The sequence below is a fragment of the Anopheles stephensi genome, chromosome 2, assembly GCF_013141755.1.
Source record: "Anopheles stephensi strain Indian chromosome 2, UCI_ANSTEP_V1.0, whole genome shotgun sequence".
NCBI classification, from domain to species: domain Eukaryota; kingdom Metazoa; phylum Arthropoda; class Insecta; order Diptera; family Culicidae; genus Anopheles; species Anopheles stephensi.
In genome coordinates this window covers 55,532,090-55,549,409 of record NC_050202.1, presented here as the reverse complement: position 1 = coordinate 55,549,409, position 17,320 = coordinate 55,532,090, and the positions used below count along the sequence as shown (strand labels likewise).

Genomic DNA, 17,320 nt, shown 5'->3' with positions numbered 1-17,320 from the left:
TATTTGCCGTAATGTCCGAAAGTTGCGCTTTTATAAAGTTTCTATCTGCTTGCAGTACGTACAGGACGTTACCAACAGCTTCAAGTAGGTGTTGAATGAAATGAAATTAATGAAACGGTCTGGGGAAATTCCCAAGACCCACAGGCGAACATTCGTTAACAAAGCAAATTTTAAGATTTCTTCCAAATGATTAAGATAAATCTCTCCTGAAAAGCAAAGCGCATTTCATTTTTCGTTTTTCCTTTTTACAAAAAATAAAAACCTTGTGCGAACTGTCATTTCGCCCCAACGTACCATCTCACTCCTAACAACCTTGGTCACGCCGCCGAATCGCTCTGCCTGTCGTGCGCTTTGCTACATCGATTTTAATTGTGAAAAAACTTCGTACCGTGTGGTTGCTTCTGTGTGAAGTGCGCTCCCCCATTTTAACTATCCAGTGTGAAATCTCACGAAGCTCGAAAGTTTAGTGCCTTTTGCCGTGGAGGTGCTAATTGGAACGGTGGTGAACAGTGAATTTTGTTTGATTTAGGTGCAGAACGTTTGCCGAGCCGAATCATGAGTGAAAAGCAAGACCCACAAAATGGCGATCACCAGAACGGCCGCAATGACGATGATGTAAGTAAAAGCGTGCATTACACCGATGTTTTATTGATAAACTACCTCACGAAATGAAATACTTACCGAATGGGTAAATTTGGTTATAAATTTTGAGTATTTGAACGTGCTTGAAGTGGCGTTTTCGCATGTGGCACCGAACGCTTGATGCGAAATATATTTGCTACGGGCGCCATATTGAATTCGGCGGAGATGATGCTCATGATGAGTGTGTGTGTGTGTGCGTGTGCGTGTCGCCCTACCTAGGTATGAAAAATACAAGCCGGCCTCTCCGTATTTGTGCCTCTGTAAAAAAAAGATGCCATCATCATAGAAAATTTGGGCTTTAGGGGCAGCATGCCATGATTTTTTAATGTTTTTTTGTTTTATTTGTAACAATTACCTAGGCAACGGCATGAACTATCGTATTTTCCTTATTCCGATAACGAAAATTCGGCATCTTTTGCCACGACGGAGTATGGGTTGCAAAAGATCACGAATGTTCCAATGCCCGTTATCTTGTTTTTTTTTTCTTGCTTGAAAGTGAAGCCATAGGACTAGGAGATATGTATGCCGGGTTGTTTTTGTTGGAAAAAGCTCACAGAAATTTTAGTTGGCAAGCGCACCACGATGCCTTTTGCTGCGGGCAAGCATAATTCGTGTCAAGTGTCCCATTTCTGTTTACTCGAGCATTTACGTGTAATAATCTGCGCATGTATAGAACATGTTGTATAGAGTTATAATTCGATACCCCCCGCGCGCTTGAAGCTTGCTACAATTTTTATGCGCGTCGTAAATGAGAAGCACATTTGCGGTGACGGTATCAAGGTCATTTAGTAACTAACTCCCAACGTCATATGCATTTTCCAGGAGATTCGCGAGCCGGAACATCTGCGCAAGCTGTTCATCGGTGGACTGGACTACCGCACCACGGACGATACGCTAAAGGCGTACTTTGAAAAGTGGGGCAAAGTGGTGGATGTGGTCGTTATGAAGGATCCGAAAACGAAGCGTAGCCGCGGGTTCGGTTTCATCACGTACTCCAAGTCGTACATGATTGACGATGCCCAGGCAAGCCGTCCGCACAAGATTGATGGGCGTGTGGTGGAACCGAAGCGTGCCGTGCCACGCCAGGACATCAACCGTCCGGAGGCTGGTTCGTCGGTGAAGAAACTGTTCGTCGGCGGGCTGCGCGATGACTTCGATGAGGATCATCTGCGCGAGTACTTCTCCAAGTACGGTAATGTCATTTCGGCCTGCATTGTGACGGACAAGGACAATGGCAAGAAGCGAGGCTTCGGTTTCGTTGAGTTTGACGATTACGATCCGGTGGATAAGATTATCTGTAAGTATCTTTGCCCACCTACAAACACACCCATGGTGGTAGAGCGAGAATGGAACATTAAATTGTGTCATCTTGATCGTTTCTTTTTAGTGCAAAAAAGCCACACCATTCAGAACAAGCTGCTGGATGTGAAGAAAGCGCTGCCAAAGCAGGACATGGACCGCTATAAGAACGACATGGGCCGCACTGGTGGTGGTGGCGGCGGCGGTGGCGGCGGTGGTGCCTGGGGCAACCAGCGCGGCAGTGGTGGTGGTGGCGGTGGCTGGAACAGCCAGCGTGGTAGCGGCGGTGGCGGCTGGGGTAACCAGCGCGGTGGTGCCGCGAATGATTGGAACAGCGGTGGGTTTAATAATGGTGGTGGTTTCAACAACGGCGGGTTCAACAACGGTGGCAACAGTTGGAACAATGGCGGCGGCAACCCGTGGGACAATGGGTGCGGCTCACAGGGTCAGGGTGGCTGGGGCAACAATGGTGGCAATTGGGGTGGCAACAGCGGCGGTGGTGGTGGTGGATGGGGCGGAAACGAGTTCGGAAATAACTATCAGCAAGGATACAATGCCGGGCCGGTGCGGGCCGGCGGCAATTTCAATCAGCGGGCGGCACCCTACGGTACCGACGGTAGCTACTATGGCGCGTACTAGTCGATAGCTAACCGTTCAACTTGCGTTTCCAGGCAACCAAGGGGCTGGTGGCAGCGGAAGATACGGCACTAGCCGTAGGTATTGATCTTGATCTTGAACAGACAGTGGATGATGATGGTGTTCCCGGGTTAAGATTAACTAAGTAAGAATGCTACTCCTTTTTTTCACCACATCTCTATAATCGGAAACCCAACTCTGTTGCACGGTCCAACTTCTATTGTTGTGCATTTTTCCCCCCCTAATACCAACGACTACATTTTCTTACGTCTTGATGCGTGTATGTCAATGTATAAATCACGAGATGATATGTCGACCGTTTCGAACTCTCGCCCCACACCTCCGCCGCTCCGTACGTTCACCGTGTCATGCTTTTGTTAACACCACACACACACATAGACACCCGCTCATTCTTCGTGTTGTTGCCCTGCCGTCGGCCACATGTGTGCCTAACGGAATGCACATTTGTGCTTCTGCGTGCCATCGTCTCTTTCCTCCAAAATAGCACAGAACACCACCATGCGCGTGCAGACAGCGGTCACAGCTCTCCAAAGGTAAATATGCAAATACTTCTCCTTTGTTTCCAGTGTGATATATTTATATCTATATACTTTACTGTTCCCCACTAAATTTACCATCTTTATTCCGTTCTCATACATTATTTTATCCTGTTTTCGATCATTGTGCCATTATTTCTAACATATTTCTTTACTGGAATATATTACCCAAATTATCTGCTGATAACGAGAGATATTCATCCGGCAAAAGTATTTCAGTGCCATAGTGATCCATTCCTGTTTGTGCTTAGCGTCCCAGTTTTGCTACTAGTAAACCGTTTGTGATTTTGCTGAAGGACACTTTTAGGCTGAAGCTCAGCACAGGGCGGCAGGACTTGTGTACGGTTAGTTCCACCTACTTTTGATCATCAGTAACTGTTGTGTTGTTTTTCGCTTCCTGTGATGGGATCGATCATCAGAAAACGATCTGTAAATCAAACTTGTGTTGTGCGCCTGGCTGCTTTCGATTTCTTATCTTCATCGACTGTGCCTTACGCACACAGTGATGGTCACTAATGTAAGATCCGTTTTCCTTCCTCCCCATTTTCCCGTCTTGCATTGTACTTTACACCATATTTCAGTATTTTGTTTCTAACTATTTAGCCAATCTACGGTTTTTAGGTAGCTTTTTCGATACACGATGTTTGATTTGCATACTGAAATATAATCTCTCTAATGTAAACATCATTTGTATTTCTCTTCATTCCTATTAGGTACAAAGCAAGTTTTTAGAAAGAGCTAGCTAAAACAAAAAAACAGTACATTACCATACCCAGTCACAGAAAGTGAGGGTGAGACAGAGTGTGAGAGGAAAGACGTACTCAGTCAGGATCAATGTGTGTGCGCGCGCGCGTGTGAGGGGGCTCGATGGGAGGCAGGTCAAGCAAAAGGAGGTCAAAATCGATAGGCCACCCGCGAACGAGGAGCAACAGCACATTAACAACAAGGAAGAAGGAGAGTGCAGGAGACGCGCACACAATCACACACGAGTTGCAAGGAGGAGAAGGAGGAAAGTCACATCGAGATATTGAGTAGCGGAGAGGGTATCGCATTCAATTGCCAGGATCAGCTCCACTTTGCTCTGTGTAGACTGTTTCGCAAAACCAAACCCAGCAACATCAGGCGCGCGCAACCCTTCCCCCTCCGTCAGTTTTGAGCGGTTTCTTCAATGCAACGTACAAAAAGTGTAGTACGTAATGTGTATGTTATGTATGTCGCTCAGTGTGGTTTGTTAGATCTAGCACATCATCGTAGAAAGTTGAGCGAGTGAAGACGACATAGGAAAAAAAAACGGAAACCCCGTTACAGCAGGAAGTTTCGACGTGGTTGGTTTAGTCCTGTGTGTGTTCCCTTTCCTTTAATTTTCACCTGACACGGGCCGTGGTGGTTTTACAAGACCAGATGAGAGAAAGCGAGCGAGAGACAGAGAGACGGTGTGCACTGTAGTAGTAGCTAAAAAGGCAAAACAAACAACAGCGCCGCCACTAGAATGATTTTATGTGACACCTAATAGAAAGACAAAATCTAATGCATTGCAAATGTCTCTGCGCGTTTTAGCGTTTGAATCCACTGAGGTGTAGCGCCCACAACACTGAGTCAGCATACAAAAAACACGATAAAAGAAAGAGCGAGTGAAGAAGGAAACATTATCCCCCCCCCTTCCCCCCCAAGTACATTTAGCGTAGGAAATCTAACGAAAACACACACTCACACACCCATTTGAATTGTCGCAAGATCTCGCTGCTACCCCCCGTAGATGTGTGTGTGTGTGTTGGTGTGCAAAAACAGCCCCTGTGTTTGCGAGGAAACAAATAGCAAGTAAAAATTTATATTTATTAACTATAAATGTATAGATGTATGGAAACAGAAAATAGACTATAGAGAGAAAGTTCAAGAAGCAGGCGATCGATAGAGGATGCGAAGTATGATTTACATTTTTTTTAGGGGTTATCATAACATGTTTGATACACATAGCCGAGCATCCCACAAAAACAAAAAAACACACACACACGCATGTAAACATTTTAATGTTCAAAACAAACAATCCAAATAATGAGTTTGCGCACAGGATAACTTTCTAAAGCAGCACTCCTAAATTTTTATGTTAAATAGAGAGAGAGAGAGAGATACACTAAAGCCAGAAAAAAAAAAACAAGAAAGGACGCAGGACTCTAAACCCAGAGGAGTTCAGTAGCAAAGTACGAAAGAAAGCGCTAGCTGGTTCCGTTTTGTGGACAGCAGCAGCTGCAGCAGCAGGTCGAGATAAAATAAACTAAATCGTCCAGGAAACAAAACATGACTAGGAATTTGAAAGATTTTCCTCCGCGCTCTGGGAAAGTGAGAAGAAGAAAGAAGCAATGATGATGCCACTGGACTGAAATGCGCTCTGCAGGTTCTCAAACAGCTTGTGTTGTATATAGATTAATGTGTGTTTTTTTTGTTTCGTTTCTCCTACGTAAGCTATCGAAAGATTCTGTTTTTAAGTCACTTTTAGATTGCGGCACGCATTTGCAATAGAAGGGTTTACTTCAGCGGATATTAGGTTGATTCAGCTAATGATGTCGACGTGTGTGTGTGTCTAAAGAAGATAAAATGATAAAAATTGAAATGAAAAAAAAACGTGTAGGTGTGTTCTCTCGCACACTGGTGTAGGAACTGGTGTAAAACAGAAGTATCAGTTTTACACGTTGAAGGACCAACACATTTGATTCCTTGAAACACAACACTCTTTTAATATTAGTCTCTTGAATCTGTGTGTAGTACATACATACGTACGCAATAATTAAACCACACACACACACACGGGTACAAATATGTTAACAAAACATTATCCAAACCTTAGCATCATCAAGCTCTTGTAGACATTGGTTCGTAGTGGCAAAGACTTGCTAAAACCACCCCAGGACCCGTTAATTTTCAAACCAACAAAAATCCACAACCACCTTAAGACCGCATGCCATCTCTCTTCCTCGAGGGAGAGGGATTGAAGGGAACACAAACAAAAAACAAGGAGCCAAAAGAATAGTTCGAAAATTCTTTGAGCCTAGTTCACACGATCAGTTCGCAGTGGAAGAAATACAAATAAATTAGATAAGAGTACAGTTTTCGTCCATCTATATCTCTTTTGTTAAGTATTTTGTCACAATTAGTCGTGCCTACATATGCACTGTGCGTTGTTTATATCCCAGACCCTTCCTTCGATATAGTCCTCTAGAGCCACCAGGATAAGTAAGTGCCCGCAGCAAATGTGAGGAGAAGAAGGTGTTGAGTGCAAGTAGGTCTTTTCCAGCACAGTGCCTAATTTACCTTTGAAAGAAGACGACGAGACGAGATCGCGCGGACCGGCCTAGCCCCAGCGAGGTTGTTAGTTATTTCAGCTGTATGTGTGTGAGAAAGAAAACTGTGAGGATGTATTGTGGGCAAAGTGTGTGAGGGAGAGGGTCGTTTGTGTTCGTTCCACACTATACTGCAACTAATGATTCTGTGGAGGTCGGTTTTACAGGAAGAGACGTGCGCGCACATGAGGCAGAAGCAAAGGGAAACAAGCATCCTGGGCATAGCCAGAGTCCCAGCACACAACAGCACAGGAGGAGGAAGGATGAGCAACAACACACGATCAGCAAAACAGCAGGTTGTTGGTTTTTTTGTGGTAGAAGGACGATAGTTTCGTTTGTGTAGCGTTTCCCCACCACCACCACGTCGTGGTTAGCAGCAGAACCACCGCCACTTCCGCGGTTTGCTAGAGACAGGAGGGCAGGTTTAAGCGCTTACAGAGACACTGAGCTCGACTTCTTTTTTGTTTTGAGCGCAGCTAGTTGAGTCCTGGAACGATGCTGGTTGTTTGCAGTGTTTTACACACTTTGTAGAAGCGTTTCACCTATATTTTTCGTACAATTTGCAGGAGGATTTTGTGTGGCAAGTCTTTTTAGATATTTTTCTTCTTCTTCATTGGCACTACAAGCTCGAGAGGTCTCCGGGCCTGCCATTTATGGCTTTCTGTGACTTGATTCTACCCCCAGCAAGGTAGTCAGCCCTGCGTACGGGGAGGCGGTCTGGATGGGATTTGAACCCCGGTCCTGCTGTGTGAAGACCGGCGCCGTTGTCGCATCGGCCACTGGACCGCCCCATTTTTAGATATTGCCTGCACTAATTTTGCGACTTCCATTAACCAACTCGCATTTAAGTCGTCTATTGTGACCCTCAACTTCATAATATGTGTTGCACGAGGCATCGCCTCTGTTCGCCAACAGAGCAAAAGGGGATCCCAGTGCATAAAAAACTCTGTCTACTTGTTTAAAACAATAAGCGATTTGGACATAACACACACAATCTTAGCAAGCTACTACGGCCTTAGTGTTGTTATATCTCGCCCTGCCTATTGTTTTAAACATTGGGACACTTTTTTTATGAACTGAGGCACTGTATGGATCGTCGATAATTTATATTAATCCCTTTTCAGTGTAATATTTTAGAGTAGCAGTGTGTCCCCTTTTACAGGCAACCTGCCCCCGAAACCTGATCTCTTCGGGAGTTTCGTTCCTGGTTAACGATTTCTATTTTATCCTAATTTCTTTTAAGAGAGAGGGGTATCAGGGAATTCCAACATTAAAGTGTTAGTTAATCTCCTTTTCTTTTCTATCATTTTCTACTTTCTTCATTTTCATTTCCTTTCTACTACTGTTTACCTTTTCTTATATTAAACTTTCCATAAGTTTTCTCGTCTGTTTCCTTGTGGTTCCAATTCTCATTAAAGTACACTTAGCTCATTTACGTTTGTAAATGTATAGGCGTTGCAACAAGTCGCCTCCCATTAGGGAATCTTGTAGAAACTTCAATATTAAATCATAAAAAAGTGACTTATTGCAGCGCGCGTACATTTGCATCCCAAGAGTGCCACCCTTCCAAGTTTCATACTCACCCGTTTGATGCTTTGTCGTCCAGCAAATTGAGCCTTAAAATCCCGAACCGCTTCCATTTGCCTGGTAGCCGCGCTTTGGCGGAACTGGCAGGTAGGTGTGTGTGTGTGTGTTTTGTATGTGTTGGCTTCCTTTGCCTAACTTCCTTACGACGACGGCTGAAGAAGGATGATGGGACGGTTAATGTTTTCGGTAAGTTATTGTTTCAATTTACGTTAGTTCTACTGCTGATAACTTCGTGTGTAGTACATTTATTGTCTTTGTTTTATTTAGCTTTAGTTTTTTACATGATATGTTGGCTATCAATAAACAGCGATAATCGCTAAAACCCAAAATGGATGGAAGTTTCTTTTTGTGGGGAGTTCTAGAGCTGTATGTCCGAAAGTCGGTAAGCTTAAGCGTGACAACTAAACAGTAGTCCAGCTTCGTCACTAACAACTATAACATGGACTTGTTACATCCGCAGGTGGAAACAGCTTTTCTGACAGGGGGTTTTCTAGACTGCTACGCGTAGTTTCGATTTATCTCTTAGTTTGTTCACCGTTCACCACCCCATTGCCGCTAGTAGCTGCTTGATGTTGCTGATATCGCTTTGGCTCAGAATTCGAGTGGCTGCCCGGCCTTTGAGTCCTGGGCGAAGTAGTCGGCTGCACTGGCTGTACATGGGGTTGGTGGTGATGCGGTTGATGCTGTTGTTGCGGTTGGCTAGGGTGATGAGAAGGAGGAAGAAGCTGGTGATGCTGCTGCTGCTGTTGCGTCGCGATCAATGCTGCCGGATATTGTGGGCTAAAGGGTGTGAGCAATCCATTAACTGCGGCGAATGTCCTGTCGATGGCAATTAAAACATGATAAAAGCTGCTCCGAAAACTACGCACGGCACGCGGTCTCACCGGTACTGCTGATCAATTTGTGCTTTCTCGATGCGCTTGTCCTTGGCACGGCGGTTTTGGAACCATATCTTAATTTGCGTTTCGGAAAGCTTCAACACTTCCGCCAGTTCGAACCGCCGGCCGCGCGAGATGTACTCGTTCCGGTGAAATTCCACCTCGAGCCGCAACGTTTGCTCGCTGCTGAAGGTGGTCCGCTGGCGTCTTGGACGTCCTTCCTTTTTTCGTCGTCGGGCCACTAGGGAAGGGGAGGAAAACAGATGAGGCCACATGTGGAATGTTGTTGCAACGGGTGTTGACGAGCTCTTTAGCTATTAAATACTTGGTGTGGTACTTCTATTTTCAATGGGACCTAGGAATATTTGACTCTTCAAGATACTACCTTAGTTTCTAATCATATTCTGTTTGCAACTACATTTTGATATGCATTTGGTAAAAACGAGTTCCACTGGGTAAAACAAAGGGGTCTTAAAAATTCTCTACCAATTATGAAATTAGTTTATAACCTATATATTCTTCTTTCATTTATAGATCGTTTGGGTCTCTTAGACCTCATTCGCCTTTTAATTTTTGAACGAATCGATAAGATAATATCACATCACGTCAGGTGAAGGTGAATAGAAACTCCTCCTTTGGAACTACGGGGACCATCTTCTGTTAGTCAAACCTGTGAAGCAGAAGCTTATTAAAGGTTCGAGCAAGCTGCAGTAAACCACAGGTTCGAGCTTAATATAGCCTGACGAATCTTCTCAAAAACTACCTGAATACCCCTCTGAAACATGGATATTTTCCAAAGCTGGCGAAATATTCTTAGCCGCGTTCGAAAGGAAGATGCTCGGAAGAATGAGGGCCACATATGTGTGGATGGCACCACACATCAAAAGGCGCCGTGGAAGCATGGCGTTGATGGTGTCCCCAAGAATGCCTTGATACTCAGAATACCTTTAGGATTGTCACAGCAGACCATGTTCGAAGCTGTTGGAGCGCCTGGCATGCAAGTGAGTACGATCAGATATTACTTTAAACTGTCTCTGTAGCCTTTGTCTGCTTTGGTCTGGAATGTTTAAACGGCTCAGTGACTGTGAATTGCTTAATACTGTTTAGCAAATCCTGGGTATAAGTAGCTGAAGCTATTCAAAATTTGAAACTAGACTCAGTGACTGAGTATTCTAATGTTACTAGAGAATAAAACTCAATTACTAAGGCACTTCGGTATTCCACAGTCAGTCAATACAAGGGTTAGGCTAGTAGAATAAGATAGAATTGCGCTAGCAAGGATATCAGCCATTAAAAAGATACATCTTCCTTAAAGGAGGAGCAATTCATTCCAAACCAGCTAATCCCGGCAAGCAAACATCCCGGCACTATTCAATCCGGTTGCTTCAAAATAGATTTCCTTCCGCTTCCTTGAAAAGTAATGCCAATGTGTGTGGTTTGCAACCGTAGTTAGAATCAGGATTGGGCCGAACGTTGGTGCATACCTTCCACGTTCGTTGCATGTCCGAAACACGATACCACCATTCAGCTTAATCTCAACGACTGATGATGATTATTATGATGATGAAGATGAAAATGATGAAGCTCCCATACTACGATGAATGTTCCAGGGGAACAGAGGCAAAACAGGAGCGAGAAGGAGTCGGTAGTGCAGCAACATTTTCAACTCTAAGCATGCTGTGTTTTCTCAATCCCTTTGCGAGGGGTCTTTTTCCATTTACAATAATACGAGCAGCAGTTCCCGTGCTCGTTTCCCGCACCAAGGCGATTATCGGTACGATCGTGGGAGAATCGTAATGATGGTGAAATATGAATTTTATTTGTATTGTGCTGTTTGTTGGGTGCGCGTCCGACAGGGATTTTAGGACCGATGTGGGCGATATTTGCTGGAATTTTCTTCCATGAGGCCCGTTGATTACAGCGTTACTGGAGGAGATTTTCTGTTTTTTGTACTTCTCCCGTTGGTACACCGTCTTAAGCGAAATCTCGTTCTTAATGAAAGTGAATTCAGGTGGAAAGATATTAGTCTTCCTCGGGCGACTTTGTATGGGAAGCCGAAAGATCACGGTTCCGCGATAGTCTCGGAGTCAATCTGTTTATGACTACTTTGTCTGGAAGGAAGCCAGGTTTTTGTAGCCAATGCACGATTAATTTGTTTCGAGTTTAATGAAGGGCAGTGGGATGGCTTTGGAGGGCTAATTTAGAATTGCGAGCTCTCGTGTGTGAATTATTCGGGAGCTATGTTTTGGGTAAAATTTTCCAAAGAATCAATTTTGGTAGAATGTAGTTAGTGTATTTAAAATTTCGAATTTGCCCATATCTATTTACTCCTTCTGCTGATCTGTTACGTTGCTTTTAATCCGACGCATGGTCGTCTAGCATTAGTTCTCTTCTTCAAATGTGATTGAATCATTGAATCCAGTCACTGTTTTCCAATCGGATTGCATCAACAAAATACTACCCATTTTAGGGTGGGACAACAAACCAACTCCTCCTGTCCTGGTGGAGGATAGGGGACAGCCTCACCGAGGAAAAAAAAAGCAAGCCAATAACAATCATTGCTCGTTCCGATTCATGTTTAGGAAGGCGTAAAAATTATCATCTGTTGTTCGAGGACCGTTTTTCACACTGTTTCCCTGTTGTGGTGCCGCCCGGTACGGACCTAAAGAGCGGCAATATGATGATAATTCCTCTGCAATCATGGAAACCGACCGACCGCCAGCCAACGGGCACGATGATTTAGTTAGGCGGGCACAATCCGGCTTTTCAGGGACGAAAGAAAACGCCCGGCTTCCCTCGGAGACCGGAAAGCGGAAAAACAAACCCCTCGGTGTGCTGGAGGGAACGAGTCGAGGAGGTGCTTATTGTCCACCGGAAACGATGCGGAAACGTACTTTCGCCAAACAACAGCCGCTTTTTCCCCGACCGGCGGTGCCGTCGTCTGCGTGCTGCTTGTGTGCTTGATATAATATTTATTTGATGGCGGCGAAACGAGATAAGCTTTTCACGAAAACCCGGACCCGGGGACAGTAAAAACTAACTTTTCCGCCAACCTTGTACGCTGCTTCAAAGTGTTCCCCCCTCCCTCGCTATTGTTCTGTTGTCGTCGTCCTGTCGTCGAGGCGTCAAAGCGGAAAAGTCCGCCCTGTATGGGTGTGTGTGTGTGTGGGTTTTGTTTGTGGTTTCCCTCCAATAGAGAGTCTAGTGAAGCACAAGGGCTGGGCTGATCTTAAACACTGCGATCATGTTTTGGTGCTCGAGCGTAAATATGCTGTATCGGTGCTGTGGTGTCTGAGACGGATGTCATGCACCATAAGCACCTGCGCCATCAAGCGTGTGTTCTTGCCGTGGAAAAAGAGGGAGCACGGGGAAGTTAATTGTTGGCGGAGATAATTGTTTGATTGTGATTTGAAGAGATTTGTTACACGTAAGAAGATTTTATTTGTAAAGAGGAGAAACATTATTAATTCATAGCAAAATTGAAGAGGTTATTATGAACATATTGAACATGGTTATTGGAAACTCCACGGAAACGGCTCTAAAGAATTTAAACTTAAAATTGACTTACCCAGGCCTGATTAGCCTTCTATGAGCAACACTAAGTCAAGTAAGGTAGTAATGGCAAGCCTAGTGCTCCTGAGGTTGTAGTAGATCATAGATTCTTCTTCCTTGATGCTAAAATCTCGAAAGGTCTCGGCCTGCCATTTATGGTATCTTGAGCTATAATTGTAGCCGTAGCTGGATAGCCAGTCCTGCATGCCAGGAAGTGGTCTGGTTGGGATTTGATTCCCGGTCCGATAGTGTGAAGACCGACGCCGCTATTGATTTGGCCACCGGTGACCGCTCCCTGAGTTTCATCAGTTTAATGCTAGTCTAGTTTAGTACTTAGTATGAGTAGGCCCCCGGTTCACACATTTAAACTATCATCAAATTCAGTCAATTCTAGGACAGGCTATTCTTAGAATTGAAGGACCCCTCAAAGAACCCTTCACCCCTTCACCAACTGAAACTATTCTTTCACTTAATTTAAGGCCATGGTTAAATCAATACTCATTATTTTCTTTAAGGATTCTTCCGCGTTACAGGGGTTCGATCTATCTACTGAAACTTTTGAATCACTTAGTAGAATGTTTATAATAGAAAGTGGAAAATTGTAAGCCCTTTGTGGATCATTGTAATCGTATAATGGAATTCTGTATTAAACCTGCAGGGGATGCTTGCTTTGGGACTTTGATCAATTAGATATGGATATGGGAGTCTCTTTGCAATCAGTGACGGATTTTCTGCTGTGGTTTTGGCCCAAATCTACTAACTAGTAAAATTATACTATACATTTGTAACTTTTGATTTAAATACCAAGTCTAAATTCCTCTTTACTGTAGGCAAAATTCCATTATATGTTTGCAAAATTCCACAAGGGGTTTGTAATCAGGCTTTATAATTCTTAATACCTAACTGAGTGGTATTCAATAAGTCTAGTAAGCTTTCAGACTACAGGGACGGCCCTTTGATACGGACGGCAGCGGCGCCGGTCTTCATACGGCAGGACTGGGGTTCAAATCCCATCCGTACCGTTCCACCGTAATGAGTACTGACTATACAACCACGTGGTACCATTAAGTCTAGAAAGCCAGGAATGGCAGGCATGACCTAAGAGATCTTATGCCAAGAAGAGAGAGAGAGAGAGAGCGAAAGAGGGAGAGTGAGAGAGAAAGAAAGAGAGAGTAAGGCTTTAGATGAGATCGTTGGCATGATGGCCTAACTGGCAAGTCGTTCACCTAAGAACAAGAATCCTAATTGGTATGAGTTTTATTTAAATTTAGCGACTTGAAGTAATTTTTGCAATAGGATTTTTAGTCAGGTTCAGAACACCCTGGGTTTTCACTAGATGTATAAATTAGACAAAAAAAAACATCTCAAAGAATTCAAAGAAAAAAGAAAAGATCATGATTGAGTTGCAAGAATTCTTTATGTAAATAGTTATTACTCTTACGAGAATCGTGCAAATTACCTTATACTATTGATTTAAACATTTACAACGGAGAAAGTGTCCTTGAAGGCTTTCCCTCACGCAGTTTTCATTTCAATGTAACTCGCAGGAAATGCATTTCCTTGGTCACATATTTCCGATTGGTAAAAGATTCTTGGTTAAGATTCCTCTTTTCTTTTTCGCACACAAACACAAAGCGATAGGATTACATCGCCAAACGACCCCAAAACAAACCCCCTCCCTTCCCCTCCCCCCTTAAAGCCGCACGTTTAATGATCCGACGACCGGGTGCAGTCGGTGCGAATTGCGGTAAAATCAGTTTGGTGTAATTTGAGCCTGGTACCTGCGAGACACGTCACAGTAATCGGCGGTGTGTCCGGCAAACCTATCGCCGGTGCACCGGAGGTCAACCAAAGGTTCTGAAGGAATTCCTCCTTCCCGACGACCGGCCGACGACGTAAGGTTTCTTGACCGTTTTTTTTTGTTGCCTCTGCCACTACTGGTTCACGTAGGCCTGTGGGGTGAGAATCTCCCCATGCCAAGGCTCATTGACTTTTGCGGCTCAAGAAGAGAAAAAAGGTCACCTCACCTCTGCCGCGAATGAAGGGTGGCGGCGGCATGAACCACATGAACACAGGAGACGGAAGAAATGCAAACGATCCCCGGGAACAACATGCTCTGTGCTGCTGCTGCGAAAGGGGTCGCCCAGTCCGTTTTGTGTAATCGCTTAATAAGCCATAAAAATTACGGTATCCCGGTTGAATATCGTTCGCCGGTTCTTCCTGTGTTTTTTGCACTGTAGATGAAAACGGGAACCATATGGGATTCCTTGAACGGTAGCCAGTCCAAGGATGACCAGGGCAAGAAGGAAGTAAATCTGGGGAACGGTCTGTCGATCGGACGGGCGGGTAGCCAGATTGATTTCTTTGTTTTGTGGTAGAAGATATTAACCGGTCAGGATATTCGGGCTGGAGACGTCCCAAGATTTGGTGGTAAAAGTGTGGAAAACGGATCCGTTATTTTAGACAATGTTGGGGAGGGAATTGTACTTTATGATATTCAAGACGTTGCGGAAGCAAGCCAGTCTACGCCGTTCGTCACGAAGGGCTCTGATTGATCCTTCTGGTCCCTAGCCAATATATTGCAAACAAAAACTGCAATTAAGGGAATTCAAATATTTTTTTTCGGTAGTTAATTAATAGAAAATCATATCATATCTTGATCTCATTTGATCCCAATTATTAGGGTTAATTAAAAAATTATCTAGTCTAAACCCAGGTAGATAAGAGGCGCATGAAATTCTAGGACTCAAAGTCTTTTTATCGCGCGTCCCGAATATCTCTTCTCAGCGCGCAGGACTGACTCCTTCTCTTCTTCTTTCTTGGCACTAAACAACCGCTAAAAGTGTCGGCCAGCCATTTCTTGCTTCCTGTGACTTGATTTTACCCGTAGCGGGGTAGTGAGCCGTTCTGCGTACTGGGGAGACACAGTCGGGATGTGATTTTAACCCAGTCCCTGTCGTGTGAAGATCGGCACCGTTATCACCTCGGCCACCGGAGATCGCCCCAGACTGTATATCCAGCTAAGAGTAAATTCAAGCCAAGGAACCCAGAAATGGCGGGCCGAGACCTCTTGAGATTGTAGTGCCAAAGAAGGAGGAACGTTGAAGGACTATTGATATTAATGATAGCCTTGTGTGAGAGACCAGTTCAATGGTGTAACTATGCAAAATGTGGTGACTTTTTATCATCGAAGTTAGAGGGCTTTAAATATTTTTTTTTCTATTCTTGAAGGACGGCCTGGTCGTATTGATGGGTTTTGAATCAAAAGTGAGTCAAAAGTTTCAATATTTCACTGGATAATGGAATATTGTAATCCGGTTGTGGTAAGTTGCATTCAGTTAGGGGATATTTGCAACTCGTTTGTAGAAATTTGCATATGAAGATTGAAACTTTCCACAACTGGATTACAATATTCCACTATGTTCAGTAGAAAGTTTTGATTCAGAACCCTGTTTTGCAAGTTCATACCACTTTAAATCGTTAGATCCCCTACCCTGCTATACACTATTTAAGGCATTCGAAAATTAAATAGACTAAATTTTATTTGATAATAGAATTTAAAAAGGATAGATGAGCTCAGTGATTCCTGTTGATCTTATCATCTTTTGAATTAAGGATAGTGGCTTATAACGACGCGAATAATAGTCATTCCTCCTATTATGGCTTTTACTGGGATTTCATGTAACAAACGAGCACATTCCATTTTTAATTAGTTCTTAAACATTTATAAATTCAACAAATCACACAAACAATCTAGTCACTTCAATTTATCATCCCTACATCACCACAAATCAGTTTACTTACAAAATGCCGATAGTCCCGCCGGCAGCTGCGTTGCGTCATGAGCTATTCCAAAAAACGGTCTAAACGAGCTGGCACCATAGCTTCCGCTGGACGAAAAGAACGACGACATGCCCATGCCGGGTTGCCGTTGTGGCCCGCCGGCTAAGCCGGATGTGTCGCCCTGCTGGGGAAATGGTTGCACTGGTACAATGGTAGACTGTCCAGGACCTGCCACCAATCCATAACTTGGTCCCCCTATCCTGGGGACAGCATAATCTGTCGAGGACACACCGTAATGTTGGTGTGGTGGACACGCAGGATGACGATCGAGTTGGGGCAGCCGGGGTGACAGTGTGCTTGCATCCTGGGAAGAATCTTGCTCAATGTCCACTGCCAGCGACGATCGTGGGCTGGTGGAATTGATCGAACTATTCACTGACACGGACTTTTGCGAATCACTAGAATGGTTGTGGTGGTGGGCTTCGATAAATGTACACACTTCACTAGCCTTCGTTGGGCTGTCGTTAAGACCGCTGGTCGGTCGCACACCGTCACTACCGCTAGCATCGCTGGTACGCTTGTCGTCCCGCTCAAGATGACCGTACAGCCGTTCGAAAAACTTTCTCGGCGATAGGGGTCTGTTTAACGGTGGATCGGTTATCGTTGGCACGGTTGGACATGGCACGGTATCACTGTACGGAGGAGGAATAATGTGCAGTTCGGCGGAAGCACGGGGACCACTTTCCGCGAGCATATCGAAAATCGATGCGATCCACCTGTACCGGAGGTTCTAATGACTGTGAGAATCGACCTGTACGGAGGGAAGCATTTATGCTTCTCGTCGTCTTCCGGCCTTGCTGGTCGCCGTGTTGTAGCACAATGTCGGAGGATGCATCGTGCCGGTTGCATGCTGCTCTGAAGACACCTGACCCACGGAGGAATGTGCCTAATAATGGAGTAAACAATCGTCCCCATTGGTGGACGGGCTGGCCAATCAGAGCAGAGGTAGCGAACAAGCATAAGTGTGGCATAGCCAGCATAGCAACGGTTT

General features: G+C 44.5%; 2 protein-coding genes across 4 annotated transcripts; one reads left to right on the top strand and one right to left on the bottom strand.

Moving 5' to 3' along the window:
* The first annotated feature begins 349 nt into the window (after window positions 1–349).
* LOC118502880 (heterogeneous nuclear ribonucleoprotein 87F-like) lies at window positions 350–6,250 on the top strand. Of its 3 annotated transcripts, XR_004905095.1 has the most exons (5): window positions 350–615; window positions 1,465–1,939; window positions 2,030–3,131; window positions 3,346–3,478; window positions 3,848–6,250. XR_004905095.1 is itself a non-coding variant. In XM_036035599.1 (3 exons), exons 1-3 carry the CDS (start codon window positions 556–558, stop codon window positions 2,578–2,580), a joined length of 1,086 nt encoding a protein of 361 aa, XP_035891492.1. In that variant the 5' UTR covers window positions 350–555; the 3' UTR covers window positions 2,581–3,132. The 3 variants fall into 3 exon arrangements, 1 of the variants encoding a protein (XP_035891492.1); XR_004905094.1 differs by lacking the exon at window positions 3,346–3,478; XM_036035599.1 differs by lacking the exons at window positions 3,346–3,478; window positions 3,848–6,250 and having other exon boundaries at window positions 2,030–3,132.
* Window positions 5,463–17,202, bottom strand: LOC118502868 (homeobox protein rough). Its single transcript, XM_036035575.1, has 3 exons — window positions 16,291–17,202; window positions 8,941–9,175; window positions 5,463–8,875 (listed from the first exon to the last, which is right to left on the bottom strand). The coding sequence occupies exons 1-3, from the start codon at window positions 17,021–17,023 to the stop codon at window positions 8,572–8,574; spliced, it is 1,272 nt and encodes a 423-aa protein (XP_035891468.1). The 5' UTR covers window positions 17,024–17,202; the 3' UTR covers window positions 5,463–8,571.
* Between the last annotated feature and the right edge of the window lie 118 nt (window positions 17,203–17,320).

Excerpts from the sequence above, each read along its gene's own strand:
- LOC118502868 (XM_036035575.1), bottom strand. The coding sequence starts at position 17,023 with ATGCTCGCGGAAAGTGGTCCCCGTGCTTCCGCCGAACTGCACATTATT. Across the intron at positions 9,176-16,290 it reads GGCGGGACTATCGGCATTTT|TGGCCCGACGACGAAAAAAG; the intron begins GTAAGTAAACTG and ends CCCCTTCCCTAG. Across the intron at positions 8,876-8,940 it reads CAAATTGATCAGCAGTACCG|GACATTCGCCGCAGTTAATG; the intron begins GTGAGACCGCGT and ends TGCCATCGACAG.
- LOC118502880 (XM_036035599.1), top strand. The coding sequence starts at position 556 with ATGAGTGAAAAGCAAGACCCACAAAATGGCGATCACCAGAACGGCCGC. Across the intron at positions 616-1,464 it reads ACGGCCGCAATGACGATGAT|GAGATTCGCGAGCCGGAACA; the intron begins GTAAGTAAAAGC and ends TGCATTTTCCAG. Across the intron at positions 1,940-2,029 it reads TCCGGTGGATAAGATTATCT|TGCAAAAAAGCCACACCATT; the intron begins GTAAGTATCTTT and ends GTTTCTTTTTAG.